The following is an 18387-nucleotide window of genomic DNA, read 5'->3' as shown; positions in this document are numbered from 1 at the left end:
ATTGGGGGTAGTTCAGGTAAATATAGGAGTAAGGCAACTGCTTCTTTTTGCCCGGATCCACGACTCGTTCAGGTCCCGCTGGAGTGATGCTGATTTACCCCTGAACCTGGCGACTACACCGAATATCAGACATATAGTGTGGCCACTAGCCACCAGGGACTTGCGGTTCTTCCAGGAAACCTCTGCTAAATTCCCTAAAGTCCGCTTAACAGCGACAAATCCACAATGTGTAGAGTTTTCTAGAAGCCGTGCGTGGTGGAGTTGGCGGCGATATCTTCTTGGCTCGGCATCGGCTTGGAGGAGGAAGAATCAAGAATGGAAGAGTGGAACTATGACGTGAAGAGCCTATTTCTCGAGTTTGGAGTGTGGGTTATCATGCCGCTCGAACCTTAAAGCGTCCCCTCGTATCAGGTAACCTTTCTGATAATGATTTGTTCGAGCTGGTTTTCCTCACAAGAGACCCTTAGCAGCTCAAACCCAATAGCTTTTAACGAGCGAAGGCAGGTTTTTCATGTCACGGATCGATTGTTGCTACCTTAGTGACCGGTATCAACTAATAGCGGGTACAGATTGCTTTTCAAGTTAATTTCACGAAGAACCAGTCACGATGGAACTACACCTGGAATTTTTCTGTAATAAGGGGGGAGTGAACGTTGTAACGTCCATGAAAGGTGCAAATCTACGTGTTTATTGCCTCCAACGACTTCTCGGTCCCCGGACTGTGCTCTCAACGTCATCGACCTGCATATGCTATCTCCTTTCCCTCGCCCCTATCCAAGATATTAGTTCCAAGAACATAAAAAAAAACAGCCGTTTGTGCCCAACAACCACTGCACCGGGAGGTGATCGGCCATGGAGAAACAACCCAAGGAGCATAAAGCCAGATATGGCCAAGTCAAACCGCCGATAATGGCCCTGAAGACCGGGAGGCCCAGATGGATTTTCCCCGACTAGACACATTGGCTGCAAATGGCCGAGCCCACCGACTCTACCTGAGAGGCACGGTCCGGGCTGCACTTGCTGATGACGCAAGGCGCCGCGAGTGAGTGTATCTGCGGCGCGGCACCGCATTGGCAGTTGAGGTCAAGAATGCCGCAGCCAGCCTCGCTGCCAGCAGAAATCATGCAGGGGATCTGGATCCGTCTGTATTAGCCTCAGGAGTCCTGAATCGTGTACAATACATGTGTATAAGGTAGACAGCAAGACAGTTCTGAGGTGATGGACTTACGGCACAAGCTGGGATCTCGGTCGTCAGGGGACATGGTGCTTCTGGCGCGGTTGTTATGGCCGATGGAGCTTCGGTGATTAGGCCACGAGCCGCGGCGCTGGCGCCGAAGACCAGGATAGTGACAAGGAAGGCCATGTTCTCGGAGTACTCCGGATTAATATATGACTCGTTTGGGTCTGAACTTTGAACGGCTTGGCACTCGATGCCTGTCGACCTGCGATGATACTGATCGATTGGGCGCGGTGAAGACTGGGTCGACCGGAAGTCACGGCGGTGACGGCTCTCATAAATACGGTGGTGCCGGCATATCAGAAAGACGTCGATACCATTATCCCTTTCGCGGTGACCCACATCGTGCTTGGCCCTCGATATCTGTTACACCGTGAGACGGTAGGAATCGACATCAGGAGCCAGATGCGTCGAGACCATGTGAACTCGCCGTGCCTGAGTCGACGAGATTCTGCTTTTTGGCCTCGTGATTTGCGATCGAGATCTTGTGTCGAGCACAACCGGGCTGAGGGTCAGACAAGGAGCCAGTACGAAAGTCGTCGTCCTACTGCGAGCACCAGTCGACCAGCTTTTGTCACCGACGTGCCTAACGAACGCGAGCCGACCAGGCCTATGCCACCAACTCGGAAGCCCTTCGCTTTCCAAAGCAGTGTCGGATGACGGACTTAGTTACAGCTCAACCGCAATGTCCTTGCCGACTCTGGTCAAGGGAGGGATCCGCTCGATGAACATCCCGGCGTTCTTCAATGCTGATGAATGGCTGACCGTCAGGGCAGTGACAAGACGGGGCCGGAGGGTCTCGTATATTGGAGTTAACCGTCACCGGGTTGAATGGTCTGGGCCTGCTTCGAAAACTCCGTTTTCCTACACAGTATTCCATGTTGCTCGTCTTGCAATGATGGGGAATTTCAGCCTGAGGCCTGGGGCAATTCGAATGAGACAGTCGACTTCCTGTCTCTGCCAATCAGCAATGTCATGGTGTACCCGGCCGCTGTTGATCAACGATAAAATGTATCTTCGCCCTGGCAAGGCTGTCAAACTAGTTGAGGTAGCAAATGCGTTATCGAGTGTTGGTGAGAGTACGCAGTCTGCCCAATCTACAGGACCGTGATGGGCCAAACCGTGTTGATCTCCAATTTCTTGTGTGTTTTCGGTGACGATTTCTGAGTGGATTGAATGCTTCCAGCCTCGGCCGAGGTCAGGCAAACCGGAAAGCCACGCTGCTGGCCCCGTTTCCGGCTAAAATGGCCAATTGGCCAACCAAAGCCCGGCAAACTTTTTGGGCCCCACCGAAAACAGACCGCTCTGGCTCCACAGAACCCCAGATCCACAGTGACTCGTGCCCATCGCTAGGGAGAGAACGAGCGCTTTCAAGACCACGTCGACTGGGTTGTTCATGTGTCACCTCTTCTCGCCCATCCTTCCTCCCTAACGATCACGGACATAATGCTTTCCTCGCTCAGAATCGTGTCGCGGCGGGCGGCCGTGACCCGCAACTTTGCGGCAGTTCGTGCGGCGTCGACCTGGGCGAATGTCCCTCAAGGTCCTCCTGTATGTTGCCGTCTCTCCCGCCATCTTCAGCTTGTGTTCTGGAAGTTGTACGACTTACTGACCAAGCCCTGTCACAGGATGTAGGTGTTCCGTCAAAATCCGAAGTCTCACGCTCTCTACCATCGACCTGCTGACCGGTGACTCTTGGTGGCTCCTGTCAGGCCATTCTCGGTATGTGTGGCACAGCTCCCAGCTCTGGAACGAGGCCAGGAACTGACGCGTGCTCGTGCGCAGGTATCACGGAAGCCTTCAAGGCCGACAAGTTCGAGAAAAAGATCAACCTCGGTTCGGTCGACCCCCCCCCTCCCGATCTCATGGAACCCCGCGACAGCTAACACGTGGTGTTGCGTTTCGCAGGCGTTGGCGCCTACCGCGATGACAAGGGAAAGCCCTACGTGCTGCCATCTGTGCGCCAAGCCGAGGAGAAGGTGATTGCATCCCGCATGAACAAGGAGTATGCCGGCATCACCGGTGTGCCTGAGTTCACCAAGGCTGCTGCCGTGCTCGCCTACGGCAAGGACAGCTCGGCCCTCGATCGCCTGGCTATCACGCAGTCCATATCGGGCACGGGCGCCCTGCGCATCGGCGGCGCTTTCCTCCAACGTTTCTTCCCCGGCGCCAAGACCATCTACATCCCCACGCCGTCGTGGGCCAACCACGCCGCCGTCTTTAAGGACTCGGGCCTGCAGGTTGAGAAGTACGCCTACTACGACAAGGACACCATCGGCCTCGACTTTGAGGGCATGATCGCCGACATTAACAAGGCCCCCAACGGCAGCATCTTCCTGTTCCACGCGTGCGCCCACAACCCGACCGGCGTCGACCCCACCCCGGAGCAGTGGAAGCAGATCGAGGGGGCCGTCAAGGCCAAGGGCCACTTCTCCTTCTTCGACATGGCCTACCAGGGCTTCGCCAGCGGCGACATCCACAAGGACGCCTTTGCGGTGCGCTACTTTGTCGAGCAGGGCCACAACATCTGCCTGGCCCAGTCGTTCGCCAAGAACATGGGCCTGTACGGCGAGCGCATCGGCGCCTTCTCCATGGTGTGCGCCGACGCCGAGGAGCGCAAGCGGGTCGACTCGCAGATCAAGATTCTTGTTCGCCCGCTGTACTCGAACCCGCCCATCCACGGCGCCCGCATCGCCGCCGAGATTCTCAACACGCCGGCCCTGTACGAGCAGTGGCTGGTCGAGGTCAAGGAGATGGCCGACCGCATCATCACGATGCGCGCCCTGCTCAAGGAGAACCTCGAGAAGCTCGGGTCCAAGCACGACTGGAGCCACATCACCAGCCAAATCGGCATGTTTGCCTACACGGGCCTGACGCCCGAGCAGATGGACAAGCTGGCCAAGGAGCACAGCGTCTACGCCACCCGCGACGGCCGCATCTCGGTCGCCGGTATTACGAGCGACAACGTCGGCCGCCTGGCCGAGGCCATCTTCAAGGTCAAGGGTTAAAGGGTCTAGGATTGAGAAGACGGGGGAGTTGGTGTAATGGATTGCAAGCGGTGGCTGACTGATGGTTTCACCGGTTGAACTTGATCTGTTCCTGCATGTGCATGTTGCATCTCGCGTTGCTAGACCATATTCCCTTCGATGATCGACACGCTGATACAGGGGTGGATGAACCGGGGGACCAGGTGTTTGCATGTACAGCAGAAAAGTCCCTCGGCTTAGTGCAAGGATATACGACATGTTTAGAGCAAGAAATGTGATTGACCATACAACCTGTAACCTAACACAAGACACACAGGACGCGTCAGTCATGTTCAACAGACGGCCGAGCTTCTGTCCGAGATCAAAGTTCACTGCCAAAAAACTTAGGGTATCACGCCATGCCCAACCTCTCCAAATCGGCCCTCACCTCCTCCACCTGCCGTCCCATATCCCGGTACACCCTTGCCATCTCCCTCATGACCTTCTCCTTGTCACCGCCACCGTAACCGCCCTTCCCGCTTTCCACCACCACCATTTCCCCCCCATCATCCCCGGCAACACCAACACCAACACTAACCCCATACGCCTGCAGCTCGGCCCGGAGCGAGTTCACCGCCTCGCTCAACCTTGCCCTCGCGTCCTGCAGGTGGGCCGCATAATTCGCTAGCGCCCGTGCCGCCTCGGGCGTGTATGTCTCCCTGCGCGCACGCCACAGCGCGCACTGCGCCTCGGCCTCCTGCGTCTGGGCCGTGAGCGAGGACTCGGTCGCGCGCAGCTCGAGCGAGCGCGCCACGGGGCCGTGCTTGGCTTCTAGGGCGCGCAGGAGCTGGGAGAGGACGGATGTTTGGGATTGGAGGAGGGCGGTGAGGGTCGTTAGCGTGGTGAGGCGGGCTAGGGTGAGGGAGGTTTTGTGGGAGGAGATTGTGCGCGCGAGCGAGGCGGCGATGGTTGGGAGGGAAGGGATGGTGCGGTGAATGTAGGAGGGATTCGTGGATGGGTTGGCTATGCGTGCGAGGTGGACGGCGGAGGAGTGGAGGGTTGTCGAGACGAGGGATGCGAGTTGCGGGAGGTGGGTTGGGAAGTCGGAGATGGGAGGACTGGAGAGGAGGAGGGCGGTGGACTCTGGCGGTAGGTCGGTGGATGCTGTGAGGAGCGGTGGAAGGAGGACGAGGAGGTCGAGCAGTGGTGATGGTAGATCGGCGATCGGGGTCGTCGCTGGTTGTTGTGGCCGTGGCCTCCTGGTCAGGGACGGTGCTGGCGCATGCTTGGTTTGCAGAAGGTGTGGGTTTGCGTCGGATATTGCGTCTGCGAGGAGATGCTCTTTGGCAGCCTTGAGGCGATATTCGTTCAACTCCTAGCAGATAAGCGGTGAATTGGTCGTTTTCTTCAGCTCGGATGCTTTCTGGTCGACTTTACCTCGGTGACCCTGCTGCGCTCCTTGGCCGCGGGGTGGTTTTTGGTTGATCCATCCGCGTTAAGGATAGAAGTTGTCAGCTTCGAGTAGAGAGCTGCAAAATCTGGGTTGTTTTGCAACACGGTGTCGTCAACCAGGGGAAGCATGGCGGCTGTCGAGGCCGTGGGCTTCAATGTTCTTGGTCGTCGTGTGGCGCCCATTCGGTTCAATGGGCGCGACAAACCGGCGCACGATAGCATGTGACCGATCCCTGCCAAATTGAGAGCCGGTGCCAGCTGTTCAGCCTCCCCGCCACCTGCCAATAGCTCATTCCGCGACTCGAAATTTTGACCTCGCAACTTCCCTGTCACCTGCCGTCGCCCAGAGCTGCTGTTCCTGCACCCATTGATATCACGGGCGTCAAATTGAGTCAATTGAGCCACTCCCTGCGTTCAACACTTGCCAATGCGACCATTATAGCACCACTATCATCCTCCACTCTTTCACCCGCGGCTTGAGAGACAAGTTACCGCAACCGCCATGCCGCCAACACTTCAAATCCCGACCTGCCTACGGGCAGCGTCAAAGCCCGTGACGGCCGCCATCCAGCAAGCCATTCTCAACCCAACGACAAACCCAACAATCCCAAGAAGAAGAACCCTCACCACGACCGCCCGGACACTCTACAAACAGCATCGCGTCCCGAACTCCTCCCTGCCCATCCCCTCCGTATCGGCCCCGCACCCGGAGATCCCACCCTACCCCTACGGGCCGCGACCCGTCTACCACCAGTCCAACACAGGCCTCTACGGCTCGGCGCGCATCCGCTTCGGCAACAATGTTTCAACCAAGAACGAGATCAAGACGCGGCGCACGTGGCGGCCCAACGTGCACCACAAGAACCTCTGGTCCGAATCGCTAGGCATCATGGTGCGTACGCGCGTGACGACGCGCGTGCTGCGCACCATCGACAAGGTCGGCGGGCTCGACGCCTACCTCTTGGGGCTCAAACCGCAGCGCGTCAAGGATCTTGGACCCTGGGGGTGGCGGCTGCGGTGGCGCATCATGCAGACGCCTGCAGTGCGGGCGCAGTTTGCGCGCGAGCGCGAGGAGCTGGGCCTGCCGCCTGTGGAGGAAGTCGGAGCAGAGTTTGATGGTGGGGAGACGCGGCTCCCGGATGGGACGGTTGCGGGGGAGGCGCTGATGGCTGAGACGGATAGGATGTTGGCGGAGGAAGCCGAGTTTGGGCTGGGGCCGGAAGAGGGCGAAGATGGGTTCATGAGGGAAGAGGAGAAACCGGCGAGGCAATAGAGGTCCGGGGAATGACGGTATTGCTTTTGTTACGGGCCGGATGTCATCTACAATAACTGTACCATATTGTCTTTTTGATGTGTGAAAACTCTCGCAGCATTCCCGTGCATAGTCATACTCTCGGCGTGGCACCGTTCGACAGCAACGCACTAGAAATACTGTAATCTATCAAACCTCTATGAAGAGTCTATGCTACCGTGACATCGCCTGGCTAGGCATGAGGGTCATAGGCGTGCTCAAGACAAATCAACAGACACCAGATTGCCCTCACATCCCATGACAACTGCTCAGAAGCGTAGGTCCCAGCCGATCTGAGGCCCCAGCTTGGGCAGCTCGTCAGCAACGCTCTGCACATCCTTGTCACCGCGACCGCTCAGGCAGATGACCACATCCTGGTCCTTGTCCATGGTCTTGGCCAGCTCAATGGCACCGTAGATGCCGTGCGAAGACTCGAGGGCGGGAATGATGCCCTCGAGCTGGCTCATGAGCCGGAAGCCCACAAAGGCCTGAGCGTCGGTGGCAGCGATGAACGAAGCGCGCTCCATGTCCTTCCAGTGGGCCAGTTCCGGGCCCACGCCGGGGTAGTCGAGGCCCGCCGAGACGGAGTGCGTATCGTTGATCTGGCCGTGCTCGTCCTGCAGGATGTACGTGCGTACACCGTGGAGCACGCCCTTGGTACCACCCGTGAGCGTCGCGCTGTGGCGGGACGTCTCGATGCCGTCGCCACCGGCCTCTACCCCGAGAAGCTTGACGCTCGGCTCGTTGCTGAAGGGATAGAACATGCCGACGGCGTTACTACCGCCGCCAACGCACGCCACCACAGCATCCGGGAGCTTGCCACGCTTCTCGAGCATCTGCGCCTTCGTCTCGTTACCAATGACCGACTGGAAGGTGCGGACAATGGTAGGGAACGGGTGCGGGCCAATGGCCGAACCAATGATGTAGTGGGTGTCCTCGAGGTTGACAACCCAGGCGCGGAGAGCTTCGTTGACGGCGTCGCGGAGAGTGCGGCTGCCGGCCTCGACAGCGACAACCTTGGCACCGAGGAGCTTCATGCGGAAGACGTTGAGGGCCTGACGCCGGACATCTTCGGCGCCCATGTAAACGGTGCACTCCATGCCAAACTTAGCGCACACGGTGGCTGTGGCGACACCGTGCTGGCCGGCACCCGTCTCGGCGATGATCTTGGTCTTGCCGAGACGGCGGGCGAGGAGAAGCTGGCCCAGGGCATTGTTTATCTTGTGGGATCCCGTGTGGTTGAGATCCTCGCGCTTCAGCCAGATATTGGCACCACCGGCATACTCGGTCAGCCGCTCTGCCTTGTGCAGATGGCCGGGGCGGCCCATCCAGGGGTAGTAAGAGCGGTACTCCTCCCAGAAGGCAGGGTCGTCCTTGATCTTGTTGAAGCCCTCCTCGAGCTCCGACAGGCAATCCATCAGCGACTCGGGCACGTACTGACCGCCAAACTCGCCGAAGCGGTCCGTGATCTTGCTATGCATGGCCGACAACTGGGCGACAAGATCATCATCGGTATCCCTGACGACGCCATCCACGTGGACAGTGCCGTTGGGTTCCTTGGCCGCGGAGACAGCCTCGACAATGCCGACTTCACGGGTGGCCTCCTCTTCGGCTGAGGTGGTGCGACCACAAAGGTAGGAGCAGAACTCCCGGACTGCCTTGCACTCCTCGCCCTTGTTGGCCGTCTGGAGCGTGGTGACAATCATAGAGCCAACCACGACACCGTCGGCAATGTGGGCTACCGAGACAAAGTGGTCGCGGGTGCTAACCCCAAAGCCAACCGCCGCAGGCTTGTCGCCGCTGTACTTCTTGACGCGGGCCAAGAGTTCGGGAAGATTGGCGTTGAGCGTGCCAAGGGCGCCCGTCACGCCCTGGCGGGAGACCACGTAGATGAACGAGTCGGCCAGCTGGCAGAGGAGGCGCATTCGAGCGTCCGAGGTCGCCGGAGCAATCAAAGGCACGTAGGAAAGACTGGGAGCGGCAGTTGTCAGTCCCGAATCAAGCGGAATAGAGCGTGGACAACAACATACCCGCCACGAGAGCAGAACTTGCGGAAGGACATAGCCTCCTCAGGCGGCAAATCAACAACAATGAACCCATTAACGCCGGCTTCGATGCAGTCCTTCATAAGGCGCTCCTCTCCGTAGCTCAGCAGGGGGTTGTAGTAGCCCATCAGCAGGATGGGAGCGCGCAGGCCGAGCTTGCGCGCATCGCGGACCATCTGCAGGGTCGACCCAATCGTGACGCCATTTTGAAGGGCAACCTGTATTCCATCGTGGCACGGTCAGTGTCTGGTTGGCGCGGGCAGAGTCAATCATTTGGTTCGGCACTCACGGTGTTGGCAGTCTGAATGGTTGGGCCGTCGGCAATGGGGTCAGTGAAGGGCACACCAAGCTCAATGATGTCGGCCCCGCCCTTCTCCATGGAAAGGAGCACATTTGGGGTGAGCTCGGCCGTGGGGAAACCAGCCGTGACATATGTAACCAACGCGGCCTGTAGTGGAATTATGGTCAGCCGCTCGTTGCACGATGGTTGTCGATGGCGGGGCAATCGCGGGAACGGGCTCACTCGGTTCTGCGCCTTGCAGCGCTGGAAAGTCTGCTTGATGGCTTCCATAGTGGGCGCGATGGTCAATTGGGTCGATGGAAGTTCAGTCTCGTCGCACAACGAAAGGGTGCGACGAAGTGCAGTTGTGGACTGAAAAGGTCTCCTGAAACCCTTTGTCGAGGGGCGATGAAAGAGGTTCAAATAGCAAACCTGGGAGGCGAGGGACAGGGTTGGTTTGAGTCAACTCGCGCTCCCAAATTTTGGATGCACCCCGCATCAAAAACGGCTATGGTAAGGTACCGTACGGGGATATGCCTACACTTGTACTGAGTGTAAACAGCTTACACAACAGTTATTTATATCCGGCCTTGCCAGATCTCAGCCAAATATTTGGTGACACCGGCAACGCGGGGAGATGATGACGGAGTACCACTATCATTCTGGACTAGTGTCTTGGGCCGTAGAAGCAATTTTGTGCTGCAGATGGGCAAACCAGAGACTCAATGGCTCGTTCATTTCATGGGGCTCGAGTCGAAAGAGGCTTCAACTGGGCCTGTGCTGAGTATTTTGGGACCTTAAGGTAAGGTATAGTACAATACCTTACACAGCGTTTGCATCTCGCAGCCGGAACCTCCGAGCACTGGAACCTGGTTCCAGCCAAGCCACCTTATTCTCTCCCTCTGTCCAAGACATCGAATCCCGGCTGATTTCTTTTCCTGCCACAGAACTCGTTGCATCTGCAGCTTTTAGGTGGTGTTGCATTTCGTGGGATGCAAGTATGGGATCAGTCGACGTTTGTCTTCAATACGGGTAAAGCGACGCAACAACACAGGACCCCGTGTCAACAGCAGCGCCATAAAGACAGCGGCTGATAAACATTTATCCAGGCGATCCAACCGCAATTCCACAATTCACATCCACAACACCGCATCACCAAAGAAGGGGAATGGCAATGCATCAGCACAGACACCACAGCAATGTCAACCAAACGGAAAGGGTATCATCTCTTCATCTAGCGGAAAAAAAAAAAAATAAACACAATGCTACTACGCAACCTCAATACATCGCCATACTCCAAATGACCCAAAACGCCCTGCACTAAACAGCGTGGGCGTCCGAGAAGGGATCTTCCGAGTACCGCGGCGGCGGCGGCGGCGGCAACCCCAGCGCCCATCCATCATCATCCCCATCCATCGAGTGACCCGAGTCGCGGCGCCGCGGCGGCAGTCCACGACTCGTCGCCCCAGGCGGCCTCTAGCGGTCCGAGTCTTGGTCCACCTCAGGATGGCTGCTTTTCCTGGCGTGCGACGGCCACCTCGCAGGGCTCGGCCGCCCCTTCCTTACACTGCCCGCGTACACGACCGCAACGTCCTGACCATAGCTCGAGTAGTCGTCGCCACGGAGGGTGCCGGCGCCACTGCCGTGGCTGCTCCTACTTCCAAGGACGCGAGTCGGAACATCCTTCATGCCGTACCCCTCGCCGCCCTCGGCCCGCGTTTTGTCGCTCTGCGCGGCCGACACCAGGGCCCAGACGACGCCGATGAGGACAACGATGACGTAGACGAGCAGCAGGGCGGTCGAGATGAGCGCCTCCTGGATGATGCCGTGCTCAAGCTTGCTGATGACGCTGTTGACGGCCGACGTAATCTCGTCGGTGGTGACGCTTGAGGGGGACGCCAGAAAGCTGGTGAGGTCGCTGTCGCCGTTGACACTATCATTCGCGCCCTTGGCGAAGATGTCGTTGGAGAATTGCGGCAGCGTGACGTGCGCGTTGTCGTGCACCCACGTCAGGCCCTTTTGCACCGCGTCGATCTTGCGCGTGATGAGGCACCCGACGAGATTGCGCGCCGTGTTCATCAGGATGGTGTCCTTGAAGACGGCCGTGAGGGCCTTGTCGATTTCGGCGTCAAACGTGTTGAGCGTGTTGTTGACGGCTGTCGTGGCGTTGCTGACCCAGCCAAACAGGTCGCTATTCATGTCGTCCTGCAGCTTAACGATGACGCCGTTGGCGTCGTTGGCCCAGTTCGTAGACACTGCCTGCAGGGTGTCAACCACGTCTCCGGCAAAGTCACCAACCTGGCTGGCCAGAGCGGGCGCCTCCTTCTTGATGGATGACAGGATGATGAGCTGACAGACGCACGAGAATAAGCCGGCAATGGCAAGAGACAGGACAAACAGCGCAGGCCGCGATGTTCCGTACGCGATCATCCACCGGAGGAATATCCTCGTCCTCTCCGTAACTTGCCATCTCTCCGACAGCCACACCCCGACCCGGCTCGTCGTGGGCCGCGAGGAGAGGTAGACGACATCCATGGGATCGTAACCGCGTTTGGTAAATTCGACAGCACGCGTCTTCTCGCTGCGGAACCGCCGGATCTCGAGCCAGCCGATGACAATGATGGCCACGAGTGCCAGGATGGGGATGACGACGGTGAAGGCGATCTTGGCCTTGGCGACGATGTCGAAGAGCGTTTGGAAAAAGTCGTTGAGGAACGAGTTTTGGGAGCAGAACGAGAGCGCCTGCTTCTTGGCCACCGGGAACACCGAGTCCTCAAACTTGTACGACCCGAAGCTCGCATTGACCTGCTCCTTGACGAAGCCGAAGGGAATGCCGATAGCGTTCTTGGTAAAGTTCTCGACCTGGTCGAACGTCGGGATTGTCGTGTTGAGGGATACCAGGTCCTTGACCAGGTCATTGCTGTCGATCTTGATGTTCTTGAGGTCGTCCAGGTTCTTGCTGATGTCGATCTTGGGGAGGTCGACACCGAGACCGATAAGGCTGGTCACCTTATTGGGAATGTCGTTGATGGCGTTCTGGACATCCTCGATGGTGTCGGTCATCTGGCCGGAGATGGTGCTGATGGCATCGTTCATGACTTTGGTGGCGCCCTCGACGACTTTGACAGCGACGTCCAAGCCGCCGTGGATCAGCGCCACGGCCAGGCAGACAAATGTCCCGACATACATGTTAATGATGAAGAAGATGAGGTTCTCGACTCCCGTCAGAATCATCATGAGCATGTGGACCATGCCCGCGACCGTCTTGGTGATTCCATCCGACGCGAGCGAGTTGACGCCGACCGAGAGGTAGTGCGGCATGGAAGCCATGGCGCTGCCGATATCCTCGACCTTGGTGCATGCTGAAAGGGCCTTGACCTTTGCGTCGCCGATGTTGCCGTTGAGGTTGTCGGTCACGAGAAGCACGCGGACCAGGACGAGTATGAGGAGGACGGTCCAGCGGTTGAACCAGAGCTGTGAGAGCCTTGCTCGAAGTCCGAGATAAGGAGTGACGCTGGGGGCTGTATAGGGCCGGAGTTGGGGTACTGATCTGCTCTGGGGCTCGTCCTGCAAGTCGAGAGTATGCCAGATGTTGAGGTTGGAGGGGACTGGGGGCAGTGCCCCTGACTTTTCGTTGGAGAACATGGCGTCCAGCGATCGGTAGAAACGAGGCTGTGAGCCGTGGGAATGGGTGCAGTGATGCTGTTGTGTCTTGATATCCGGATGCAGATTATGGTAACCGAATTAGGAAGTTGATGTTGGTTGGTGAGGTTATAGACCAGCTATGCAGAAATTGAAGGAAACGGAAGACGAAGCAAAGATGAAGGGAAAGCAGATTCCCAAGCTGGAAGAGAATGACCCAACGCCCTAGTGATGCATGACTGTATGTGCGACAATGAAGACAATGAAAGGAGACGAAAGGGGGACAATAACGAAGAATCACAACAATGGAGGGGAGGCCATTCATTGTGCGAGAGCGCGGGGGAACCCAATAAAAAGGGACAAAGGTCTAAAACTGACCCCATGACTGGGATGCAACAATTAACAGCGCAAAGATAGATCTTGACTCGCCTCTGCTTTGTTTTCGGTCGCTCAAAGCCAATACGTTGTTGTCAGTCCGTCAGTCAAGCGCTTGCAGTTAAGCGCTGGGTCCTCGACAGCCAGTCGTTTCTGCATCCAGGGATCACGAAGCGGCTCCCCAAACGTCTTGGCTTTCACCCACAGAGGCGGCCGCCCGGATCGCCAAAACATCGTCCAAGCGAGCTGGCAGTCGGTTCTCATGGATGAACTCGGAGTCATTGCATTTGCTTTCATGGAACACCGATCGAGGTGGAGGTTGATGATTGATCCGCAATCTGGCTCGCGGACAATGTAAATCTGGGAAATGCCAGCATGCGCTGAAATAGTCATACCTTCAAATTGCTTTCACGGGCAAGCCCTCTGATGTACGCGCAAGTCAGTGCCAGCTCATCAATATCTCTGTCAGTGGCGATGCTTCAAACGGCGGCGGGTGAAATGCTTCAATCGAAGGGCAATGCCCGGCTGCGTTGATCGTTTCGTTTCATCGAAACGCCAAGCCGGCTGTCCCCACAAACAACACAGCAAGGTCCGTAACAGATCTTCCATTACACAGTAGGTAGCGCAATTTGCAGTCACAGTTAGGGGTAGGCAGGTAGTCTCTGTGGTGAAGCAGGAAGTCAACCCATGAAGGAGCCCAGGTAAATGTCGTTTGAAGCTAAAAGGAGACAGCTGGTCGAGAGCGGATGCCGCGTCCAGTGTCTGCCGCATGTCCAGGCACATCGCTGGAATGATTGGCCGCCAGCCTCTCGTCCAGGCGACCTCGCCACGCTCCACTGACTGAGGTTTACCGGCGCAGTGGGACCACTTCACAAAGTCACATGGTGTGACTGTCAACCCTAACACCACCGTTAAGGCTCAGGAGACCAAAAAACGACAAGCACCAAAGTTAGGCCTCCGTTCTCCCACCAGCCATGAGATTCACGAATGTTGTAAGTTGCGGCACGACTTAACCCGCTCATCAAGTACCTTATGAAATCATGCCTTGAAACTTCCCCCTTTATCGCAAGCCCAAGTTCCCGTTCTTTCACGACCGGCCTGCCGCCACCGCGTCATTATTCATCACCCCCTCGAATTCGCCGTCTCCCAAGCCCTACCCAAATAAGGAAAATAGAATCCAATCCCGACTTGAGTCGATGGATAAGGGGGTATTTTTAAGTTGTACATTACGTTTCTGGCTTCCCTCTTCCCATATTTCCATCCCTCCACTAACCGTTTCAAACGCCATTCCCTCCATGCGCCTCCAACAGCTCAAACGTTTCTCCAGATGAGGGCTCGGTTTCATGATGAGCCGTCCTCCGGTTTCATGTTGGCCTTGCTCTTTGTGCAGTCAGGGAGATACTCGGATTCGGAGACGAAGTAGTCTCCCGTCCTGTTCGCGGTTCCGCCGGTAGTGTTAAGCATATCCCAACGCAGATCCGCCGCCCGGGTGTTGCTCTCTGCCTCTGCTTGTTTGCGCGCCTCCTTCTTTTCCTTGTACGAGCGGGCGAGCGCAGAAATACTCCAGTTATTCTTATTGCTTTCGTTAGCCATGGTGAAGCGAGTTGTCGTGCTAGTTGCAAACGAGTTGTCTAGGTTCGGCGCCTGGTTTGGTTGAAGAAAGGAGCGCTCCTTGGGCTTCATCGACTTGTATTGATGTGTTCATATGGTAGAACTCGATGTTTTGTTTCCTTGGTTGGGTATAAGGTGACAAAGACAAAGTTGAATCTCATGCATCCTTTGATTGTGTGCTCATAAAGCAAAGCGGCGCAACGGCATCAAAGAAGCAATACCTTCACTAATATTCTGCTTGTCCTCGGTCTGGTAAATCGTGATATAACCCGTCTTTGAACAACAGAGTTTGCTGCCTCCTTTGTGGCTGACTTTGTGCCAAAGAGCCTGTGACTTGGGAGTCCTCCCACCTGTTGCGGCTCAGACTCTCAGCCGGCCAGATGCCAAGGCCGCTCTGACTCAACCTCCTCGATGGCACATCGGTAAGGACTTCTTTCTTTAGAGGTTAAAACACTGTTTTACTAACATTAGTCTATATTGGGGACCATTGAAATTGTGCTGCAGCTGCTTGGAAAGGCATTTTGGCGATTTTGGATGTGATTTGGAGAATTGGGATTTCTTTGTTGAGACCCGCACTGCGACGAACAGTGATAACGGTAACTACGGGTACTATACGGAGTACCTCCGTGATTCGGACGTGCCAAACAGTCCCCGGACCACAGCCCCATTACGGATCCGTATATCCTAACCCTGGTCATCTCTTCGCACCGGGGCGGTTTGGCACCGCTCCATTGAATTGATTTCAGGTACCCCAAATCTATCAAGCGCATCGCTCCGAATCGCACGCATTCGACGCATTTGAGTGCATTAAGATGCTTTCGATTGAGCGATGCCACATGCGGCCTGCGATGTGGCCAACTGTGCAAAAAGAGATTAGAGTTGGGTATGTATAGTGGAGTGCGGCACTCTCTGGCACGTTAAACGTCACTGTTTGTCGCCGGTGTCTCCACTTCTCTCCGGCACCGATTGTACGCCGCGTATTCGATGATCCTGCAGCAGCAACGCTGAAGCTCAGCTTTCCCGCCGTCATTTGAGTCTCTGGCGATCAACTGAATGTCGTGTGGTCAACAATCTCTTTGATTTTCGAAACAGTTACCGGTACTAGTTAGGGATGTCTAACTAGCGGTAACGTTGTACAACCGTCGGCAAATTAGGTTGTCACTCCATGACTTACGGGTAACTACTCGTCCGCGTTACAAATCGCTGATCGGACTAGCCGCCGAGGGAACTCTGGCGCTTGACACAGTAACGCTTTAAAGCGCAAATCTGCCTCGGCTTACATGCTGACGTTACCGTACCCAGAGTCTCATTCGGCTTGGACAGTGCCAGATGCCAGACCTGATTGGCGCCAGGCATATATGCATGGCGCACCGCCAACCAAGCGCAGGTCTGCTGGGCGGCAGCGACTCAGCGAGGCTGAACCGAACGCGACCAGAGCTGAATCTGCTGACCTTTATTCCTGCCATTTCCACACAGCATGGCTTGTCCAGTTCCCTGCGTCAATCATGCTGTCAGCTATGCCCAGTATCGGCATTAGTGTGGTTCGTAGTCAAAGGCATGGTGCAAGCACGCTAACATGCAGAACCAAGCGATTGCCGGCGAAGGGCTTATCGTCCTGGATGGCGCTGTCGAGGGGGACATGGCAGTTGGGTAGGTTCTTTAAACCACTTTCAGTACCACCCTCCTCCAAATGGCCGCCTGGCTGACAAGACCCGCTCTCGAGTTATTTCTTCCTCGACGGCCTGAATGCCAACCTGAAAGAGACCTGGACGCACGAGACCAATGACGGTTCTGGGTTCTTCTGGCCGAGCCAGCGCCTCGCCCATATTCCAGGGCGCCACGTCATGACCTTCGGCTACAATGCTGCGTGTGAGCGGGCGTTGGTGGAAAAACGCCACAGCCATTGACGCGATCGCCCAAACGCTCACGAGTCGCCTGATAGACAAGAGGAAGGGAGAACACGTCAGTTCTCTATGAGAGGTGGCCGGCAGTCTGTGGCCAGCGTGATTGACAATTTCGGCAAATCAACCGACTCTGGGGTCCATTGTTCACAGTCTGGGTGGCCTGGTCATCAAGCAGGTGTGTCTACGATGTATATCATCTTGCTTCCATTTTGGCTTATCGACTGTCATCACACCGCAGGCTCTTTGCAACACCCACTCCAATCGTCATGCTCGGCTGGAGAACCGCAAGATTAGGGAACAAAAGGCCATCTACGATTCCGTTTCTGGCATTGGCTTCATCGGCACTCCTCATACTGGCAGCATGTTGCTGCTGCAGCCCAAATCGAGGCATTGAAAGCCGGTGCCGCCGCGGACTTCAAAAAAGCGTCGGAAAAAGCTGATGATGACCTTGTCTGCCCATTCGAGCGAGTTGCAGGATCTCAGGAACAGTTTCGAGCGGCCCACCATCTTTACCCAGCATGTGATCAATATATGCACTTTCTTTGAGACCAAGACGATCAAATTTGCCGGAGAAGAGGTTTGTCAAAGAATTTGGAGCTCAGTTATGCGTGATCTAACTCCAACCTCGCCCAGATCGTCCCACGAGATATGGCCATCTTGCATTACATGAACGAGAGAAAAGAGCCAGTTGCGAAGGAGCATGCCAAGATGGCAAAGTTCACGAATGCTCAAAATGACTTGTACCAATCCATCTGCGAGAGGCTCAGGGACATGGGCACTGATGGCTTACACATACAGAGAGCTTGCCAAGGTCCGTAGGATTACCTTTTCAGCGTCCGCCAAAGATCAGAAGCCCATAAGGTTCCTTACTCACAACTCTGCAGCAACCTATCGCATTCTGCAGATTCCCAGCTCAGTTACCAGAGTACACGGTGCCTACTTCCTCTCGACATGCGGAACATCACGACTGGAAGGAAAGGGCCGGCTGGGATCACCTCCGAACATCCCAATTCACTCCCTGGCTTCGCGCGTCGGGCAAAGCCAGGCCCCGAAAATGGCCACCGTCTCCTTCGTGACAGTGCCTTGCCTCCTGTTGGATAAGAAGGGCTAATGGTCACTTCCGTTCGTGCACCAATATATATAACATGAACACTCGTGTTCACTGGTCCGAGATTTCTGGCCGATGTTGCTGTGTTGAGTTGAGACCAGCAGCCATTTTGAACTCACACCCGAACAAACTTTAATGCGGACCACTCTGACGTGTCATACTTTACCAAAGATGTTGTGTAGGTTGTTGATCTGGCGTGTTTGTTTTCCTCGGTCCTTGTCATCAAGGCAGGATAGTACTGTATCCGTACAAGGACCAAGCTCAAGTAACTATTGGATAAGAATCATCGTCCTAAGGTTTTTACAGTCTGAAGGCGATAAGTTCCTTCGACTTATCGTTGAACACAGATGAATGGGTATTTGATTGTAATATAATATAGAGAATCAGGTGAACTCCATGTCAGATAGATGCCCGGGTCTGAGGACGCTTCATTCGCCTTTCCATAGGTCAATAGCTAGATTTGGTGGTCATAAACT

General features: G+C 56.0%; 7 protein-coding genes across 7 annotated transcripts; 3 read left to right on the top strand and 4 right to left on the bottom strand.

The window, feature by feature from the left end:
- Positions 1 to 950: 950 nt before the first annotated feature.
- On the bottom strand, positions 951 to 1363 carry N657DRAFT_680610 (uncharacterized protein; the record flags this gene model as incomplete). Its single annotated transcript, XM_062796305.1, has 2 exons — positions 951 to 1133; positions 1229 to 1363. 2 exons carry the CDS (start codon positions 1361 to 1363, stop codon positions 951 to 953), a joined length of 318 nt encoding a protein of 105 aa, XP_062648440.1.
- Positions 1364 to 2683: 1320 nt separating this feature from the next.
- N657DRAFT_690156 (uncharacterized protein) lies at positions 2684 to 4578 on the top strand (the record flags this gene model as incomplete). Its single annotated transcript, XM_062797034.1, has 4 exons — positions 2684 to 2788; positions 2950 to 2959; positions 3023 to 3073; positions 3146 to 4578. The coding sequence occupies 4 exons, from the start codon at positions 2684 to 2686 to the stop codon at positions 4243 to 4245; spliced, it is 1266 nt and encodes a 421-aa protein (XP_062648439.1). The 3' UTR covers positions 4246 to 4578.
- On the bottom strand, positions 4557 to 5784 carry N657DRAFT_680608 (uncharacterized protein; the record flags this gene model as incomplete). The annotated part of the gene is made up of 3 exons (XM_062796304.1): positions 4557 to 4575; positions 4632 to 5578; positions 5641 to 5784. 3 exons carry the CDS (start codon positions 5782 to 5784, stop codon positions 4557 to 4559), a joined length of 1110 nt encoding a protein of 369 aa, XP_062648438.1.
- A 325-nt stretch (positions 5785 to 6109) lies between these two features.
- On the top strand, positions 6110 to 7099 carry N657DRAFT_644922 (uncharacterized protein). The gene has a single exon (XM_062792846.1). It carries the CDS (start codon positions 6158 to 6160, stop codon positions 6926 to 6928), a length of 771 nt encoding a protein of 256 aa, XP_062648437.1. The 5' UTR covers positions 6110 to 6157; the 3' UTR covers positions 6929 to 7099.
- N657DRAFT_690154 (tryptophan synthase) lies at positions 7005 to 9722 on the bottom strand. Its single transcript, XM_062797033.1, has 4 exons — positions 9515 to 9722; positions 9281 to 9439; positions 8977 to 9209; positions 7005 to 8917 (listed from the first exon to the last, which is right to left on the bottom strand). Exons 1-4 carry the CDS (start codon positions 9560 to 9562, stop codon positions 7216 to 7218), a joined length of 2142 nt encoding a protein of 713 aa, XP_062648436.1. The 5' UTR covers positions 9563 to 9722; the 3' UTR covers positions 7005 to 7215.
- A 1025-nt stretch (positions 9723 to 10747) lies between these two features.
- N657DRAFT_572150 (plasma membrane fusion protein PRM1) lies at positions 10748 to 12916 on the bottom strand (the record flags this gene model as incomplete). The annotated part of the gene is made up of 1 exon (XM_062788862.1): positions 10748 to 12916. The coding sequence occupies one exon, from the start codon at positions 12914 to 12916 to the stop codon at positions 10748 to 10750; it is 2169 nt and encodes a 722-aa protein (XP_062648435.1).
- A 3559-nt stretch (positions 12917 to 16475) lies between these two features.
- N657DRAFT_633694 (uncharacterized protein) lies at positions 16476 to 17914 on the top strand (the record flags this gene model as incomplete). Its single annotated transcript, XM_062791228.1, has 7 exons — positions 16476 to 16549; positions 16623 to 16768; positions 16800 to 16861; positions 17042 to 17166; positions 17269 to 17380; positions 17437 to 17614; positions 17688 to 17914. The coding sequence occupies 7 exons, from the start codon at positions 16476 to 16478 to the stop codon at positions 17912 to 17914; spliced, it is 924 nt and encodes a 307-aa protein (XP_062648434.1).
- Positions 17915 to 18387: the final 473 nt, after the last annotated feature.

Source organism: Parathielavia appendiculata (genome assembly GCF_033297405.1).
Source record: "Parathielavia appendiculata strain CBS 731.68 unplaced genomic scaffold N657scaffold_5, whole genome shotgun sequence".
Lineage (NCBI taxonomy): Eukaryota > Fungi > Ascomycota > Sordariomycetes > Sordariales > Chaetomiaceae > Parathielavia > Parathielavia appendiculata.
The sequence above is the reverse complement of the archived record's forward strand: the minus strand, read 5'-3'. Positions and strand labels throughout refer to the sequence as shown.

Excerpts from the sequence above, each read along its gene's own strand:
- N657DRAFT_644922 (XM_062792846.1), top strand. The coding sequence starts at position 6,158 with ATGCCGCCAACACTTCAAATCCCGACCTGCCTACGGGCAGCGTCAAAG.
- N657DRAFT_690154 (XM_062797033.1), bottom strand. The coding sequence starts at position 9,562 with ATGGAAGCCATCAAGCAGACTTTCCAGCGCTGCAAGGCGCAGAACCGA. Across the intron at positions 9,440-9,514 it reads GCTGCAAGGCGCAGAACCGA|GCCGCGTTGGTTACATATGT; the intron begins GTGAGCCCGTTC and ends ATTCCACTACAG. Across the intron at positions 9,210-9,280 it reads CCATTCAGACTGCCAACACC|GTTGCCCTTCAAAATGGCGT; the intron begins GTGAGTGCCGAA and ends GATGGAATACAG.